General features: G+C 40.1%; 1 protein-coding gene across 3 annotated transcripts in view; it reads left to right on the top strand.

Annotated features, from left to right (window-relative positions):
• The first annotated feature begins 909 nt into the window (after window positions 1-909).
• The window catches only part of UVSSA (UV stimulated scaffold protein A), a 57,819-nt gene continuing 42,558 nt past the window's right edge, over window positions 910-16,170 (top strand). For 2 of the 3 annotated variants that reach the window (XM_068943602.1, XM_068943601.1), the window contains exons 1-6: window positions 920-1,186; window positions 1,453-1,783; window positions 6,780-6,900; window positions 8,058-8,492; window positions 9,599-9,708; window positions 10,408-10,536. In XM_068943602.1, the coding sequence (XP_068799703.1) occupies window positions 981-1,186; window positions 1,453-1,783; window positions 6,780-6,900; window positions 8,058-8,492; window positions 9,599-9,708; window positions 10,408-10,536 (1,332 nt within the window). In that variant the 5' untranslated portion in view covers window positions 920-980. Of the gene's footprint in view, window positions 1,187-1,452; window positions 1,784-6,779; window positions 6,901-8,057; window positions 8,493-9,598; window positions 9,709-10,407; window positions 10,537-16,170 lie in introns of all 3 variants that reach the window. The other variant, XM_009686278.2, reaches the window with a different exon arrangement.

Below are 16,170 nucleotides of genomic sequence, written 5' to 3'. Positions count from 1 at the left end.
GTTAGCTCTGAGGTTCCCAAGTGGGAGGCATCAGAGAAACACAGTTGCACTCTGATACGTCCCTCGAAAGACCCCATCAGCGGGTTTTGTTCACCGTTCTCTCCCCTCCCAGGCCTAACTCGCTCCTATGAGCCGTTTTACTCGGGCTCCGCCGTTAACGGTCCCCCCATCTGTAACGTTTTACTCGGGCTCCGCCGTTAACGGTCCCCCCCATCTGTAACGTTTTACTCGGGCTCCGCCGTTAACGGTCCCCACCATCTGTAACGTTTTACTCGGGCTCCGCCGTTAACGGTCCCCCCATCTGTAACGTTTTACTCGGGCTCCGCCGTTAACGGTCCCCCCATCTGTAACGTTTTACTCGGGCTCCGCCGTTAACGGTCCCCCCCATCTGTAACGTTTTACTCGGGCTCCGCCGTTAACGGTCCCCCCCATCTGTAACGTTTTACTCGGGCTCTGCCGTTAACGGTCCCCACCACCTGTAACGTTTTACTCGGGCTCCGCCGTTAACGGTCCCCCCATCTGTAACGGCTTCTGAGGTGCCGCCGGCCGCAAAAACCCTCCTTCACAGCCCCGTTTCTTTTATACCGGAGCAGCTCAACCCTCAGGCTGCAGCCCGCACGGCTTTGTATTGGCGCGTGCGGCTAAAACTGCCATTTTCACTTTTGTTTGTGTGTTTGTTTGTTTGTTTTGCTCGGGGGGGATGACTGTGGTTGCCGGCGCTGTTTCCTTCGACGCCGCGCGGCCGGGCTGCGACTCCCCCGAGAAAATGGCGCCGCGGGTGCTCGGCCGCCCCCACCGCGGGGAGCGAGGGGTTAACACCCCCCCGCGAGGCGAGGCGCGGCCCCTTTAAGGCCTTCCCCACCTCCCACTGGCGTGACGACACTCGGACGTCACTGCGCAGGAGCGGGCGCAGTGGCGCAGGTGGGGGGGGGGGTTGCGAGCAGTGGTAGGTGCCGCGGGAGGGGGGGGGAGAGGAAGGGATGTACCACCCCCGCGCGGCGGGGGGGGCGGCCCCCGAGGCGAGCGACGGTTGGAGTGGCGGCGGTCACGGCCGGCTCGGCCCGGCCGGCGGCTGTGAGGGTCGGGAGATGGACCAGCGCCTCGCTGAGCTGGTGGAGGAGCTCACCACGTCGGGGGAGCCGCAGCTGGAGCCGGGCAAAATGAAGGAGCTGAAGAAAATCTGCAAGTAGGGGCCTGTCCGCGGGTTCCGGCTGACCGGGGCAGGGGCGGGCCGGGCCGGGCCTTCGCCGTCCGGCCCCAGAACTGCGCTTTTCGGGTTAAGGCAGCAGGTGCCGTGGAGGCTGCCCCAGAGTCTCCTGAGCGTGTTGTTTCAGCGGTACACGGCATTGCTGTCGGCACAGAGGCTCTTGGTTTAAAAAATAAAAAAACTATGTGCGTGTCTGCGTGATAACACTTTTAAAATAAAACCTGTTCTTTCTGTTTTTTTTTCAGGTCTTCAGATGAACACATCAGCCATGCCTATCATCTGCTGATGACACGGCTTAACGAGGAGCACGCCGAGATACGCTTTTCAGCTTTTCAGATCGTGCACGAGTTGTTTACCCGATCGCATCAGTTCCGGACGTTAATTATTTCCAACTTCCAAGAGTTCTTGGAGCTCACGGTTGGGATAGACCATGAGCAACCTCTTCCCCCGCCCAAAGAGGTGGCACAAAAGCTGAGAAAAGCAGCCATTAAGGCAGTACAAGACTGGCATGAGAAATATGGAGAGGCCTACAAGCAGCTTTCTCTGGGATACCACTTTTTAAAGCAGAATAAGAAGGTACTCTGCATTTTTACTTCAGTTTGTGTTTTTAGGTAATGCTCTCTAGGAGATGTTTAAAATGAAGAAATCAATACATCTAAAAGGAAAACTGTTGGAAGGAAAACACTATCTTTAAGAGTCATCCCCTTGAGCATAGTCTTTCAAAAGCAAAGCCCAAACTCATGCACACTTCCTTGGATTTATGGTGATAACTCTCACGTGAAGCAAAACTGTCACCTTAGAGCATAACTTTAAAGATCTTCAGAGAAGGAGGCCTTAACTAATCTAATATAGAGTACTTTCTAAAAGTTTTCTGAACCTAAGATGCTTTTTAGAAAAACGTTGCCGTGTTTCCGTGAACTAGCAAGACTAGTCTTAGAGGAAAACTTGTACTTCACAGTATCACCATACTGTAGTGCTGGCCAGAAAATGAGCAAAGCTTTCTAGTACTGTTGAAGCAGGTGTCTTTTTATTATGACCCAGTCCTTCCCTCAGAATGCTGACCTGTTTTCTGTGATTCCTTTTTTTTTTTTCTCCCTTCATTGACTGTCATATGTATGCAACTTACAGTTTAGTTATTAAATCTGCTAAGGTTTAGCATTATCTTAAATACCAGCCAGCTAGTTGAGGTGCGGAGAAAGGGCTGTCTGAGTCTCCAAACTAAGCTGCAGTCTGACAGCCATAGAACAGTAAGACGTATTTGTGGAAGGGGCCGAACTATAACGGAGAGACTACAGATTGCAGGGTAGCGATGGGGAATGAATTGTTTTTAAAGTGATAAAGTACTAGGAGGACATAGAGGACATCTCCATATCAGAGGAATAGATTACACATTGGAGGAGATCTTGTTCATCTGCTATCATGGTAAAGGAGTTAAATAAAACCCCCAGGTTTGTACCAAGAACTGGAATTAATTTGTCTTTTCTCAGAGTGCAAAAATGTTGTTCAGCTAGCCTAGCTCAGATAAGCATAAGTGGGGGTAGGCCTGTCTTGCGCTATCTCAAGCCTCAAAGTGTAGCCTTTTTAGAAAGGAAATGACACTTTAAACTGAGGATGGTCTCAGCTGTTAAGTCTTTCTCTGGAAGTTTAAAATAGCCTTATTTCTGTACTGAACTATCTCGTTCTGGCTTCCTTTCACTACCCAACAAAGAGAACACGTGTACGTGCTAGCCCCCCTCAAATGCAGGGTCGTTGTGTGTCATATGAGAAGTTTAATTAAAGAGAAATTTCTTGTGTATAAACACTATCTAGGCCTCCCTTCTAGGCCTAGAATTATACTATGTTTCGATCGCTATTTTGCTGTAGTATCTTCTGAAATGGAGCAATGACATTGGGAACACTATTCTAGCATTCACGCTGCCTACGACAATAACATTGTGCTTGAAATAAAAACTATAGATTGTATTCCTCTTCAGAAGGACAGGTGCTCAGTGTTTCTAACAGTAGATCAAAGAATATTGCTATTCTTGATGTATTGAGATATTTCTGTTGTTCTCTTTCTGTACTAGATACTACATAATATTCCACCCTACTTGTATTATTTATTATGTTGTGATCCTTTTATTGAAGTTTTGGCATCTTCTCACAAAGGGATGATTGTCTTTGAATCCTCCCTTATTCTCTTATTTAATAAGGGGGGGAAAAAACCCTCTAAAAGCAATGAAAGTGACAAGGAGAAATTGCAAGACTGATGCAGAGGATCTTTAGTACATAACACAAATTTATCAGATTGGATGCTCAAGTGTATGACAAGTTTACTGAAAATTGGTGTGTTTACCTGGCCTCCTGTGGCTGATGACTGCTCCTTCGTCATGATTGGGTGGTTGCATTGTACCTTTGTGATAATACAGTACTATTTTCTAAAGCAGCTGAATTTGAATCCTTTCAGAAGCATTCATACTTTTAGAAACAGGTTAATCTAGTTTGACAGCTCTTGTACTTTGGGGTTAGGATCAGCCTGCTTCTTGCCATTTTAATACTTGAAGTGCAAGATCTGGGAGGAGGCCTTCTGACTTTGCAAGTAAAATATGTCTGCCGTTCTGTATTACAGATTTGGCACAATACCATCGGGCAATCCAAGAGGAGTGTTAGTGACATCTCTGTTTCTTTCAGATTATCTTCACCAAAATCACCTTCTAAACACTTGGTCAAAATATGACAACTGATGCCTGAAGTTGTTCTTGCTGTAGTGGTTTAGTGTAGTGCACCAGAGAGCTACCTGCTGTTTTAACATTAGGAAGTCTGAATTATACCTATATAAATACTTGACTTTGAGAACAAATAATATTTCAGTACATCTGAAAATAACTAGTTTTTTTTTTTTTTACCTCCTGTCTCAAAGCAAAAAAAAATTATTTCAAACATTTCCAAATGCTTCTGTATTTAGGTAATGCAACTATAAGTCGTGCTGTGGTTTTTTGTTTTTTGCTTTTTAATTTGTGGAATGCATAGGTCAGTTTTATGGAGTGAGATGGGACAGGAGGGGAACAGGATTTTAACAGACCAAAATGAAGTATACAACTGCTGTATTCCAATATTTTCCCCAAAGCTGCAGTATCTGTTGTTGTCTAGGCCCAGAACTTACACCATTTAAATCAAGAAGAATTGTTTGCGCCTCTTCACGTGCAGTTCCAGAATTACAGACCACTGATAAAAGGCTTCATGTAGCCTGTACACAGGCAGAACAACAACACTAATCTCTGTCGCTGTCACCTAAATGAGATTAGATGTATTCTGACCAAGTTAGTGCTGACACAAAGTCCATGTGCAGAACTGTAATTCAGGTCCCAAGTTCCTCTGACGTTGCCATGCTCCTTTAAGTGGAGGGCGTGGTGTATTCTGGGCAACTCAAAGCTTTTGGTGTGCTCTAGGTGTGCTTGGTGATGTATATCTAGTATGTGAGATGAGGTTTTTATTAACAGCGGGGAACCGTAATGATATGGTAGATGTTGTAAGGGAAGCTTCTCGCTAAGTGTCAAAGGCTGAACCAGAATGTGGCAGAGTGAGAGGGCAGCATGTGGCTGGTCCCTTTGGAACAAAGAAAGGAAAGGAATAGGCAAATGGCTCTGCCATAGGTATTCTGATCCAAGGTGGAAGCTGAGATTTAGGAAGCTCTAGGTATCCCTGGTTTGCCGTGCAAGTCAAGTCTGACTGCCTAGAAACACTGCCTCGAAGTTTCTGGATTCAGTATCTTTGTTTACAAAGCAACATAAGTCACACAATTGGATTTAATGCAGTAGTGCGTCTTTGGAGGATCTATTTCTCCTGCTACTGTGTGGAGAGCTACGCAAACTTGGTAGAAAAATGAGATCCTGAAAACCGGAAAAACTGACCATGGAGAATCAAGTACTGCTATAGGTTGTGAAATTAGCTCTTTTCTCTACCTTCCCCGATGTCCCTGATAAAAAGCGAGATTGGTAAGTGTGTGTCTCTTCCTAATGTGGTGGAGACTCTGCATGTCACTTTCTGTGAAAAGTGAAGTAGCCTTTTACTCCTAGAGGTTTTTAGGTAAACTGTTCATCCATAAAGTGTTTACGTAAATAATACTTGTGAACACCTTAAGCCTTGTTGCACATAGTGGGAATGTTTGGCATGTGGAAACGTGCATATAGTCAGACACTTCAGTTAAGCCCAAGTTCAAGCATTTGTTTTTTAACTTCCATTATATTTAATGGTATTACCTATGAAAATGTTTCACTACATTTGAGAAGAGGAAGCAACAAAAATACGTGATTGTGCAAGAGATAACCAAATTTCATTTGTAGGATGTACTTGGTTAGCTTGACCTGTGGCTAGTAAGTCCACGTACATATGACAGAAAAGATTTCCTAGGACTAAATAGAAATTGAGACTTATTTGTTATATTTATGACGATCTCAACATCGTATGGGCCTCTACCTTGTAAGTCAGGTCTAACTTCACTGTTTCACTTGTGTAGCTCCTGTTAAGATAGAACGTCAGTGTCCGGGAGCCATTACTGTATTTTGATAAACTTTCTTGCCCAACAATCCAAGCATCCGTTAAACGTTTCTCTTTATCATAATACAGACATAGCACCAGAGAGACTGTAGACTTCATTTGCAGAAATGTTCTAAAGTATGGATTTGCTGAGCATAATCTGTGTTGAGGTTAATGAAAGTTATGTGGTAGCATTCAAAATGAAATTGTATGTAGCAGTCAAGGTTTTTCCTTTTTGAAGGGTTTGCTTATGCACTAACGTAATTCAAGATTTCTTCCCCGTAAAACAGAAGTGAAAAATACTAACATGTTCAGGCCCTTTTATGAATTAGCTGAAAAACCCCACTTCATATTTTAAAAGTACAAATATTTTAAGAAACAGCAACTTGACTCACTCAGATTTCTGTTTGTATTTTTACAATATTTTAGTTACAAGAAGGTCAAGTGAGACTAAATTACAGCCTTTCTCTCAGTCCCCAGATCCAAAAAGTTTAACTGTAAAATTCAAAAATCAGTCGTACTATAATGAATTTGAATGCCTTTTCTACTATTTTACTTACTTACAGAGTTGTTCAGTAAGTGATATATATATGTGGACATAGTGATCACAAGTTTTCCTAAATTTCCTTTATTGAAAGTAGACCTAGCACAGTATTTTCGTATAATACAAATAGTTGCCCTATGTAGTCCCGTCCCGCTCCCAATCCTGTATCTCCAGTGCTGTGACAGAGGTCTCCCAAAGCCTAGTTCATTCTTACAATTTAGGTATGGAAATGTAAACATTTTGTTTTTCTACCTTATGATTCCTTTCTGATAAGGGACTGCTGCGAATCAATGACTTTCAGTACAAGTAAAAACTCCATTCAGAATTACTGTAGTTATTGATTCCAGGAGGAGAAGAGATAAAAGGAAGTACTGCTGAGCTGCTGGCTGATCACTGATGTTAGTGGATTTTTCACCACAGATAAGGATCCTAGGAAATGGATTTTCTATATATTTCTTACAAGGAGTGTAACACTTCTTTTTTTATTTTTATTTTTTCCCATTTCCTCCTTAGGTGGATTTTCAGGATGTGAGTGCCAGAACCCTGGCTGAAAGGAGGAGGGAAGAGGAGAAACAAAAACGATTGGATAACATTTACAAAGAAAAAGCCAAAAGAGCTGAAAAAGAAATGGCAGGTGAATTATTGTGGTTCTTCCTGTTTGTTGTTGTTGAAGCACCTTTTACAAAGTTATATAAAACAAATTCCAAGAAAGTAGCTATCCAGGTCATAGCTGACTGTTAAAGGGGAGAATAGTAAACAGTGTGCTTGATCTGTTGTCATCTACGGAGTATTAGAGAAAACAAGTGGCAGTCCCATGAGCTCAGGTAGTATGAAGGGATTGAAAAAAAAAAAAAAAAAAAAACAGTACTGAATTACAGACCAGACCTTTAGTCAACAAATTATGACTGCATGACCGTGAGCATATCAAGATCATATCAAGATACCTTTTGGAGCCAGCGGCTTAATTTCTGTGTCTAGTCATAGACACAGACATGACTTCTTAGTAACTTACTGACTGATGATCTGAATTACATGATATATGCAATTACCACGTTCCAGAAGTATGGGCGCTGGTCTGCACTGAAATCCTCCATGTGGTGTAGCAACTCAATGAAAAGTATCAGAGTATTGCTCAAAATGTGTCTGATTGGGGACTGAATCTCTAAGTGGTGTGCATAAAGCAACGGAGTAGTGAGTATATTATGTTGCAGTTACAAAGGGTTGTTTAATGAAATTGCTTTGGTTTATGCAATGCCTGCATGCGTGTCTGCATTTACTCTGCATGCTGTTAGCCTTTTTCATGCACAAGGGTGAAATTTTAAAGAGGTTTAACCTTTTAAAAGTCATTTTTGTTTGTAATATCTCTTTCAGCTGTAGTATATATTCATGGGTGCACCTAGAAGCAACTGTAACATCCATGGCTGTAGAATGAGTACTCACCAGCATCACTTAGAATATCCTCATTGAACCTTGTTCTCCTTGAAATGTTATGAACTATCTTAAGTCGTCTTTGATAAATAATGAAATTTTAGGGAGAAAGGAAAAAGACAAACATTGGTTCTAAATTTCTTGCCCAGGAAATGCTGGACTTCTTGCTTAAGGAAGAGTTGTGGCTTTTCTAAATATAATTTCTGGAGTCGAGAGAAGTATGTATGGAGGAATAGTATTGATCACCGGTTAAATGGATTATCATTTTGACAGCTAGATTTGTTTTGTAGATCTGTATCTGTTCCAGAGACATTAGCATTTTACGTTGTTTAACAATATTCTAAAACAATTGTCTCCTAATAGAAATGTCTCAGGAGATTGCTGACACGCTGACAGAGATGGAAAACTGTTTCCAGCTTCTAATGCCAGATCCTTTTGACTTCACTATGAATGACACAGAACTGGAACCCAACAAACAAATGACTGCTAATGAAGACAAACCTGCATCTCCCTCGTCCTCTCGGATAGCACTTCACCCATCTTATTTTGGACATGCGGATGATGAACAGCCGTGCTGCAGCAAGGACCTTCTTTCTGTTTCTCAGTGTGTTAAAACTGATGGAAATGAAGAGCTGAGTGAGCAGCAGCAGGAGCTGGAGCAAAAAGAGTTAGATAGAGGCACCCACTCAGAATTTGGATCTGGTGTCCCTGCTCTCAGTGATGATGATTACCAAACTTTTGTTAGGAACCATGGACTTATTTCTCATAAGTATACTCTAGACCTTGAAATCTCCACAGGTACCTGGAACAGTTTTTCACAGATGGCTGGAGAGAGTCTTATTCTGAAGTGCTTTGTTGTTGCTTCTTTCTATGACTGTAATAGTTGGGGCTGCTGGACACCATTTTCATTTATTTTGGAGTTCTCTTCTACTTCTGGTTCATCTAGTATCCATTCTTAGGTTTGGGTTGCCTTATGTGTTCTTTACAGATTTTATTAATCAACTTTTAAGATTATGCTTTTGTATTAGTTGTAATTGTAGTACAGTGCTTCATAGTACCAGTAATAAGATGAGAAGTTTCTTAAAAAATTTAAAGTCAGTTTACAGAATATAGTTTCCTTTTCCATGTGCTTCACGACTCCTTTCTTTCTCTCTTCAGGTGTATAAGGTACTAATTTAAATATCTAAGAATCGGCAGTTTCTTCAATTTCTTTTTCTTATTGTTGACAACTTGCAAGAAGCAATGAGTAGAGTTCTGGTAGGAGAACCGTAAGGTTCGTGATTATACCAAATCACAGCCTACACTGATTTTTTTCCTGCAGGTAACTCATATTAGCAAAGTTATATTAAAAGGGTAATCTAAGTGAAGTGCCTTATAGATACAGTTCTAGTAGAATTTTATGTGCAAACAGCCAGGAAGACAGGTACCTACTTCTCTGCTTGCAGACAACAGAATTGGAAATGGATCTTCAGGGATTATGAATGACTAACAGATGAACAGTTCCACTTTCACTTGGGTAGTGGCATACTTGCTTCTTTGACAGTCAAGTCCCTATTGCCATTTTGGGCAGGGACCATTTCGTACTGAATATGCAGAAACTGGTACAATGAAGCCCATGTAATGTAAACGATAAGCCTTCACTTGCCTTTGGTTTATTTAGCGATTCCTGAGTGCTGACGGCTTAGCCATTTTTCTGTCTTCATCAGAATGAATTTTTTTCATCTTTTCTTCCGATTAATAGTTGATTCTGAACACAGTAGCACTCTGATGTCTGTAACCTTCCCTGAAGTGATCCAATATATTAACAAGATTCTCATATACTTTTCCATGAAGTTTTTTTTAGCTCTTGTAGAAGACGACACTATAAACCCCGTGTACTAACCCTTTTCTCCTGTTTTGAACAGATATAAAAGTACATGAGAATGAAGATAATACAGCCATAATAAACAATATCATGGATGCTCACAGACTCCTTAGAAATAAGTTCTTGCCTTCTGTGCAGTCCTGGATTCAGGTGGGATAAAGAGCTGATTTCTTCATTTCTTATGAAAAGATAGAGGAGCAAGGGATGGAGTATGGTAAAGCTTGAGGTAGAGGGCCAAAAAACAAACATGAGGAACGAAGTTGAACTTGGAACAAAGTTGAACTTGAAACAAAGTTGAAGAAACAGTGGTTCAAATAGAAAAGGTTGCTGATTTAATAGAGGTGGGTAAGATGAAAGTGCAGGAGCTGTATAACTTGTCTGATGGCCCTTAGTGTAGGTGTGCTACCTACAACAGTAGTGAAGTCTTTTGTATCTTTTGTTTGTTTTTATTCTTTTAATACCATGTTTTAGAAAATATATCCCCTTCACAGAGGGGTTAAAGTAAAAATCAGCTTGTTTGTCAGACATGCCTGTATCAGACATGCCTGTATCAGAAAAACACTTTATGTTAGTTGATATTACTGCTCAGAAACCTCATGCATGGAGTTTGGCATACTAAATGACACTCCCAAAGGCAAACGTTTATAGCAGCTGTTCGTTCTTTATTTGTGTTTAGTTGTTGCTGTTAGCTTTTGTATTCTAGATGGTGAAAGATGTAGGTTCACTAATTTTTACTTACGCAATAAAGGAATTTGTGACAGTGTTGTTCCATTAAAAATGGAAGAAAAAATGTTTTTTGTCTCTGGTGTCTAGGAAAAAGAATAAGAATGTAGGTTTCTTGCTTTGCAGTTATTTACCAGAGCAGGAATAAATGATGATCGGCTAAGATGTGCCATTGACCTCAAGAATAAACTGGAGGTTGCGATGAAGAAATACAAGGACATGAACATTTCCTTTAAGGAGAGGAAAAGAAAAGTGGTGAGTTTTTTAAGTCCTGGAGAGGAGCGTTATTCATTCTTAGCTTGTATACAAAAAACACAGCTTCTCTTAAGCCTTAATCCTGCAAACTTCTCAACACAAGGTTAACCAATACGTACACTATTTCAGCTGGTTATAGTTTCACTCCGGAAGGTTGAACCAAACACGTGTGGTGCCTGGGATCTGGTTATCACACAAAAACACATAAGCCAGCACTGTTACTGTTTTATATAGAGAAGTGGTTAAGTTCAGATTTTATTTACCTTTCGTATGAAACGTTGCTATATCCTCAGCTTCTTTTGTGTAGATACATATTTCTCAGTAAATATTGGTATTATTCCTGTTCTTTTACAGTGTGTTAACTTACACTAGTGCCTGACAATTCAGGGAAATACTCTGCTTTATAGCATTCACTCTCTGTAGTGAACAGGTGATGTGATTGTGGACTGCTTGTAAGACCTGGTCGTTATATAAAGCTTTAAAGTGTCAAAATATTTCACAAAGATTAGCTCCCTATGACCGTTTTTGTAAAATAGGTAGGATTGAGGATATTAAATTTTGAGTAAGCTGGGCCTGAAAGATCAAATGATAATCCACAAAAGGAGTCTATGGCTTGTTTGTATACCTAAAGCAGCAGAGCTGCATGACACCTATTTCTGTTGGCTGCAATCAAGCAGAGTTGCTGTATAGCTTGTTATGAAAATAAATGTTTTGGGTCAGCGTCGGAGTGAAGGCTGGCTTCTGATGGGATTGCAAGAATTTGATCCGGTCATTGCATCTTGGGTTAAAGGGTAGTAGCCTAGTTTAGCTATGACTGAGTGTTTTAGACTTGCTTTCATTGTGCAAATGAACCTTTATCAAGATTAATCTGATTTATCATCTTAATAGTTACTGATATACCACACCCATCGGAAATGCCAACTCTGAATGAAAAGTACTGAAAGATTGTCTTGTCAGAGGTTTTTTTTCTTCAGTGAAATATATGCACTACCTTTATGCAACCAGCTATGAAGGAATCCAGACATCTGCTGTCATTCCTGCCATTTGCTTGACAGGACTTCATTTGCTGGTCCTCTGCATGGAATATTGGTTGCTATATTTCTTGCAAGATATAAATGACATTCAAGCCTTGAATTTTTTTTTTTTCTATGTGTATATTTATATATGGTTAACACCTAATAAACTCCACTGTTACAAAAAAGGAAGGTACATAACAGTGCTCAGAAAGACATATAAAATGAAACAATGCAGACTGAGGTATGTAATTTATGCATTGAAACTGTACGTATTTATTCTTAGGGTTTTTCTTTTTGTGGAAAATACCCAAATTTAGTTTTACTGTTGAATTACTTTAAACTTGTAACTTGAAGAAAGACAGCTTTGTGCTGCAGGAAGAAGTGTATAAAATGTCTCTTATTCACATGCGTCAGGTGTCTTGGTTGAAACTGAAGAACACAGTAAAATGAGAGACCGATAGAACAAAATAAGCAACAGTGCCTCTAGACCTTGATTATTAAATCCCTATCCATCAAATATTTACATGTTAGCATATGAAACTACACCCGACTCCTCTTAATTTAACATTGCTGCTTGCAGTATGTATAGTTGCTTCTGTCTATATGTTTTTGTGTCATTGGCGCTATGGTTCTTGCCGCTCCAAAGTCTTGCTATCATGTAACATTATCTCCTGTATTTTTAGACCCAAGAGAATTACTAATAATCTCTCCTCCAGAGCAGTATCTTGCGGCCATCTTATCTTTTCAGAGTTCGGTGTATTACAAATATTATTTGTTAGCACACTCGAGTGAGTGCTCTACCTGCGTGTGTGTAGAGATGAGCATATATAGAAACACAGGAGAGCACTTAGTTGGACAGAGGGAGTAAATGAAGTGTCTGAGTGCTGAAGGTCCCGTGTAAATTGGCTGGTTTGTAGTTATCTGTGACAACCCTGGATATTTTGACATTTGATATCAATTTGCTTGGCAACTAGTCATTGCAATCTGAAGTACATATGTTGTTAACTGGAGAACATAAAGGTGAATTGTTTATGTATCCATTTATTTCTTTGAGTGTAATTATGATCCTGCACCACAGGCATGCCTTACCTTCGGGGAAAGCGTGGTTTTATTTTTTCTGGCAAATATAAAACAGAAAAGTAGGAACTTGGAAACGTGGCCTGCCCAGTCTCCTCAGCCTTTCTGCTCTTCTGCTGTTTCTTTGTGCTTATGTGGTCTCTAATTTCCTCCATTTTCATCTTTGTTCTGTGCTTTGTTTCCTTTCTCCTCACTCTTGCGCTAGAATGCCTTCTCAGAGGTTTTTGTTTTGATGCAGAGGAGAAAAGGAAAGGCTTTACCCACCCACAGACTGAGCTCAAGAAAGTTGATAAAGGGAGGGTTTTGATGAGAGATTGTACAGTGGAACTGGAGGAGATTTGTTACTATTCACTCTATACTTCTCAAACCAGGAAATACTTGAATTGCCAGTAGAAGAAGGAACGTCCTGGTTTCTTATCATGGCCACGTGCCATTGATGCTGCTGTTTAGCTGAGCTGAGCCGAGCCAAGGCACATGTGCCCATGGCTGAGATGAAAGGAAGGTATATGCACGGTAATACTTGATGCTGCGGCACCATGTAATGTAGATGGATATAAGTTACATTGGGAGGAAGAAGTCAGTGGTTACCTGTCCTATCTTCACAGAATAATTGCTTGGTTACTGCAGGAAGTTGTGGATCAAAGTTCTTGCTGCTTTTGGTAACTACCACCTTGGTGCTTTTCATGGTCTCTCATTCCACTTTCCAGATTACGGAGCACTAGTCTACCAGGCAGTATCCTCAGACAATTAGAGCGTGTTAAAATATTTTGTGTTAATTTTCTCTCTGACATTTTTTGCCTTTATAGAAAAACCATAAGGACCCACTGCTTTGTGAACTACAGGAATTTTATGAAAGCACAAAACTTTATGCAGTGAAACACTAACTATACCTTATAGTATGGAGTGGTTTATAGTGACATCAGATATAACTACCTCTTTTATCTACTCCATGATAGTGAAGAACTCAAATCATCAGAAAGCCTTGATTATAAGGAGGGTGGCCATCTATATGTAACACTTACACCGTGCCGACCATGGCATCCTTCTGCTCTTTTCTATATCTGGAGCCGTGCAAGCAGAGGGAAAAGAATGACAGAGGTTATCCTTTTAGTGTCTAGAAACAAGTCCCTCGGAACAGATTTTATAAATGTTAATTTATCCCATTGCAAACGGGAGTTAATACATTGCCCCAGCAGATCAGAAGTTGCAACACGTTTCTTCTTGAGTTTTTATTTTTTAAAGAGGCGGGAGGTGGAGAAACGGTGACAATCTTGCTGTGTTCGTCAAAGGCAGGAAGGAGTTTTTGTGTGCTTGCACAAATTACGTTCACCGTAGTTAAATGCTTGTTTGGGGAATGAATCAGATGTTGGTTCCTGATAGGAAACGTATCTGAAGAATATAAATGAGAGTTTTGAGATCCATTTTTCTATGGAACTAAATTTTAGCAGAATCTGGGGACAGAGGGCAGAAGCTATAAAAGAGCTCTTGTTTCACAGTACCTGGGTGTCTGGACATACCACTTTCTTTTTCTTATGCCTATTCAGGATAATCTCAGTGTCCAGTAGAGGGAGTGCACACTGCATGCCTGACATTTTTCCCTCCACCACCTTTATCCAAAGGCAGCTGTCATCTCAGTCTGTGTGTTTCCAGGTAAACCTATTATAGCAGCACTACGCTAGAGATACTTTAATAAGTTAGCTCTTGACTCTATTTAGATGAATTATTGTAGCAGTGTTGTTGTAGTCTCCTGGTTGGAAATAGTTTATTTTGTTCATGTCTTCCTTAAAATACTAGATTTTAAATGTTTTTTTCTTCTCCTCTAGTGTTTTGCTTTGCAGTTGATTAGATCCTAACGACACTGCAGTTTTAAAAGTTGTGAGAGGACAAACATGTACTCTACTTTAAAAGTCCTGCACAGTGTTTCATATACATTGCTTCCATAAAGGATTAGGATAATACTTAAAATTATCACGTTATTAATAGAAATGTAGCTCATTAGCATTTTGTATGCAGAGAGCATATTTATCTTTCGTGTGATTGCCTTTGGGAAGCAGTAGAAGGTGTAGTACTCAAGCTGACTAAAACTTGAACCAAACAGAAGGTAGTAGACAATATAATGTAGGAAATATGCAGCTCATTTATCTGTCAACAGAGTGATTATTTAACAGGCCTGTAATGTTTTGAATTCTTAACCTCAAGTTATACCGTCAACCTCGGATATATATATTTTCCATTAACTTTCTTAATTACCTTGTGTTTCACCTTTCCTTATCTGCTGTCATATGTAAGTGTGCACTTGGATCCTGATTTATACATGTGCTTGGTTTTATCCATGTGAAGCATCTGGTTGAATTCAGTAATGCCATTAATAATTACATTTGAAGCAGGGTCTCCTTGCGTCGTCCAGAACCTGATCCTTGCTCTGCTACCTAACCCCTACAGCAGTACAACTCAGTTATTTTTGAAAGTATAATTTCAGATATTATAGCAAACGGTGTTTACAAATTAAAGATTTATGGTCATAATTTTGTCTTAAAATATTTGAATACATAAAAAGACAAAAATGTTACTATGCAATAAATCAAGCCAAGAGCTCTGCCAATTACTTGGCTGCAAGACTATTGCTGACTTCCGTTCCCCCCCCCCCCCCAATATCTTTAACTGCAGCTTGGTATTTTGTCAGTGTTACTGAGTTATTTCTACCTAATTATTTTTTTTAGCTTGGCTCTTTTTTTAAGGTCGGTCTTTTAGTACCTGCTTTAAAAAAAACCTGCACTTGCATTTTCAATGAAAAGCGAAGGCTATATTGTTTTTTTTTCCTCTTTGTACATCCTTCTATAGCCATAGAGAATCCAGTTCAGCTGCTTGCTCTCTATTTTGTGTAACAATTTCTTGCACTCATTTCCTCCTTTCTTTCTGTTTTTTTTTTTTTATTTTTTCTTTTTAGAGAAGTTGGTTCTAGAGGGTAAATCACTGTCCCTAGTGATCCCTCACCATGCCTGAACCCACATCTGCTAGGACATACTCAGACCAAGAAGCAAGAGAGACATTTTTGTAAAATAAGTCTTTCCTGCAGGTGATGCTTTTAAATTGCACACAGCCCTCCCCCCCAACTCTTAACAAAGCTGCCCTCTGAAAGCCAGGTGTTTAGTAACTTAATGTTGATTGTTAGTATGTCTTCTGAAAACGAACAGAAATATTTCTATATTTGATAATTAAATCAATATTACACTTCAAGATGTCCCTTTTCAGGTTGTATATATCATTATGTATGTATGCATGCGTGTATGTATGCGTGTAATGTGTTCAGAATAAGTAAAATTTGATAATGTTTGTTTGGTCAAAATAGTAGCCAATATTTTTTTTTTTAATTTTTTTAAAATCAAAAAAGCCAGGTCAACCGTAACTGTAAAAGTAAATACAAACCGTTAAATAGGTCATACGGAAGAAGTGTTTGCTTATGCTTCCTCTTCCCTCCTCCCCCATTTTAACTCTCATGTAGCAATTAAATATTTCTGTGAAGCTTCTTTTTCTTCTTTGC

Source organism: Struthio camelus, chromosome 4 (genome assembly GCF_040807025.1).
Source record: "Struthio camelus isolate bStrCam1 chromosome 4, bStrCam1.hap1, whole genome shotgun sequence".
Classification (NCBI taxonomy): domain Eukaryota; kingdom Metazoa; phylum Chordata; class Aves; order Struthioniformes; family Struthionidae; genus Struthio; species Struthio camelus.
This window is presented reverse-complemented; position numbering and strand designations above follow the sequence as displayed.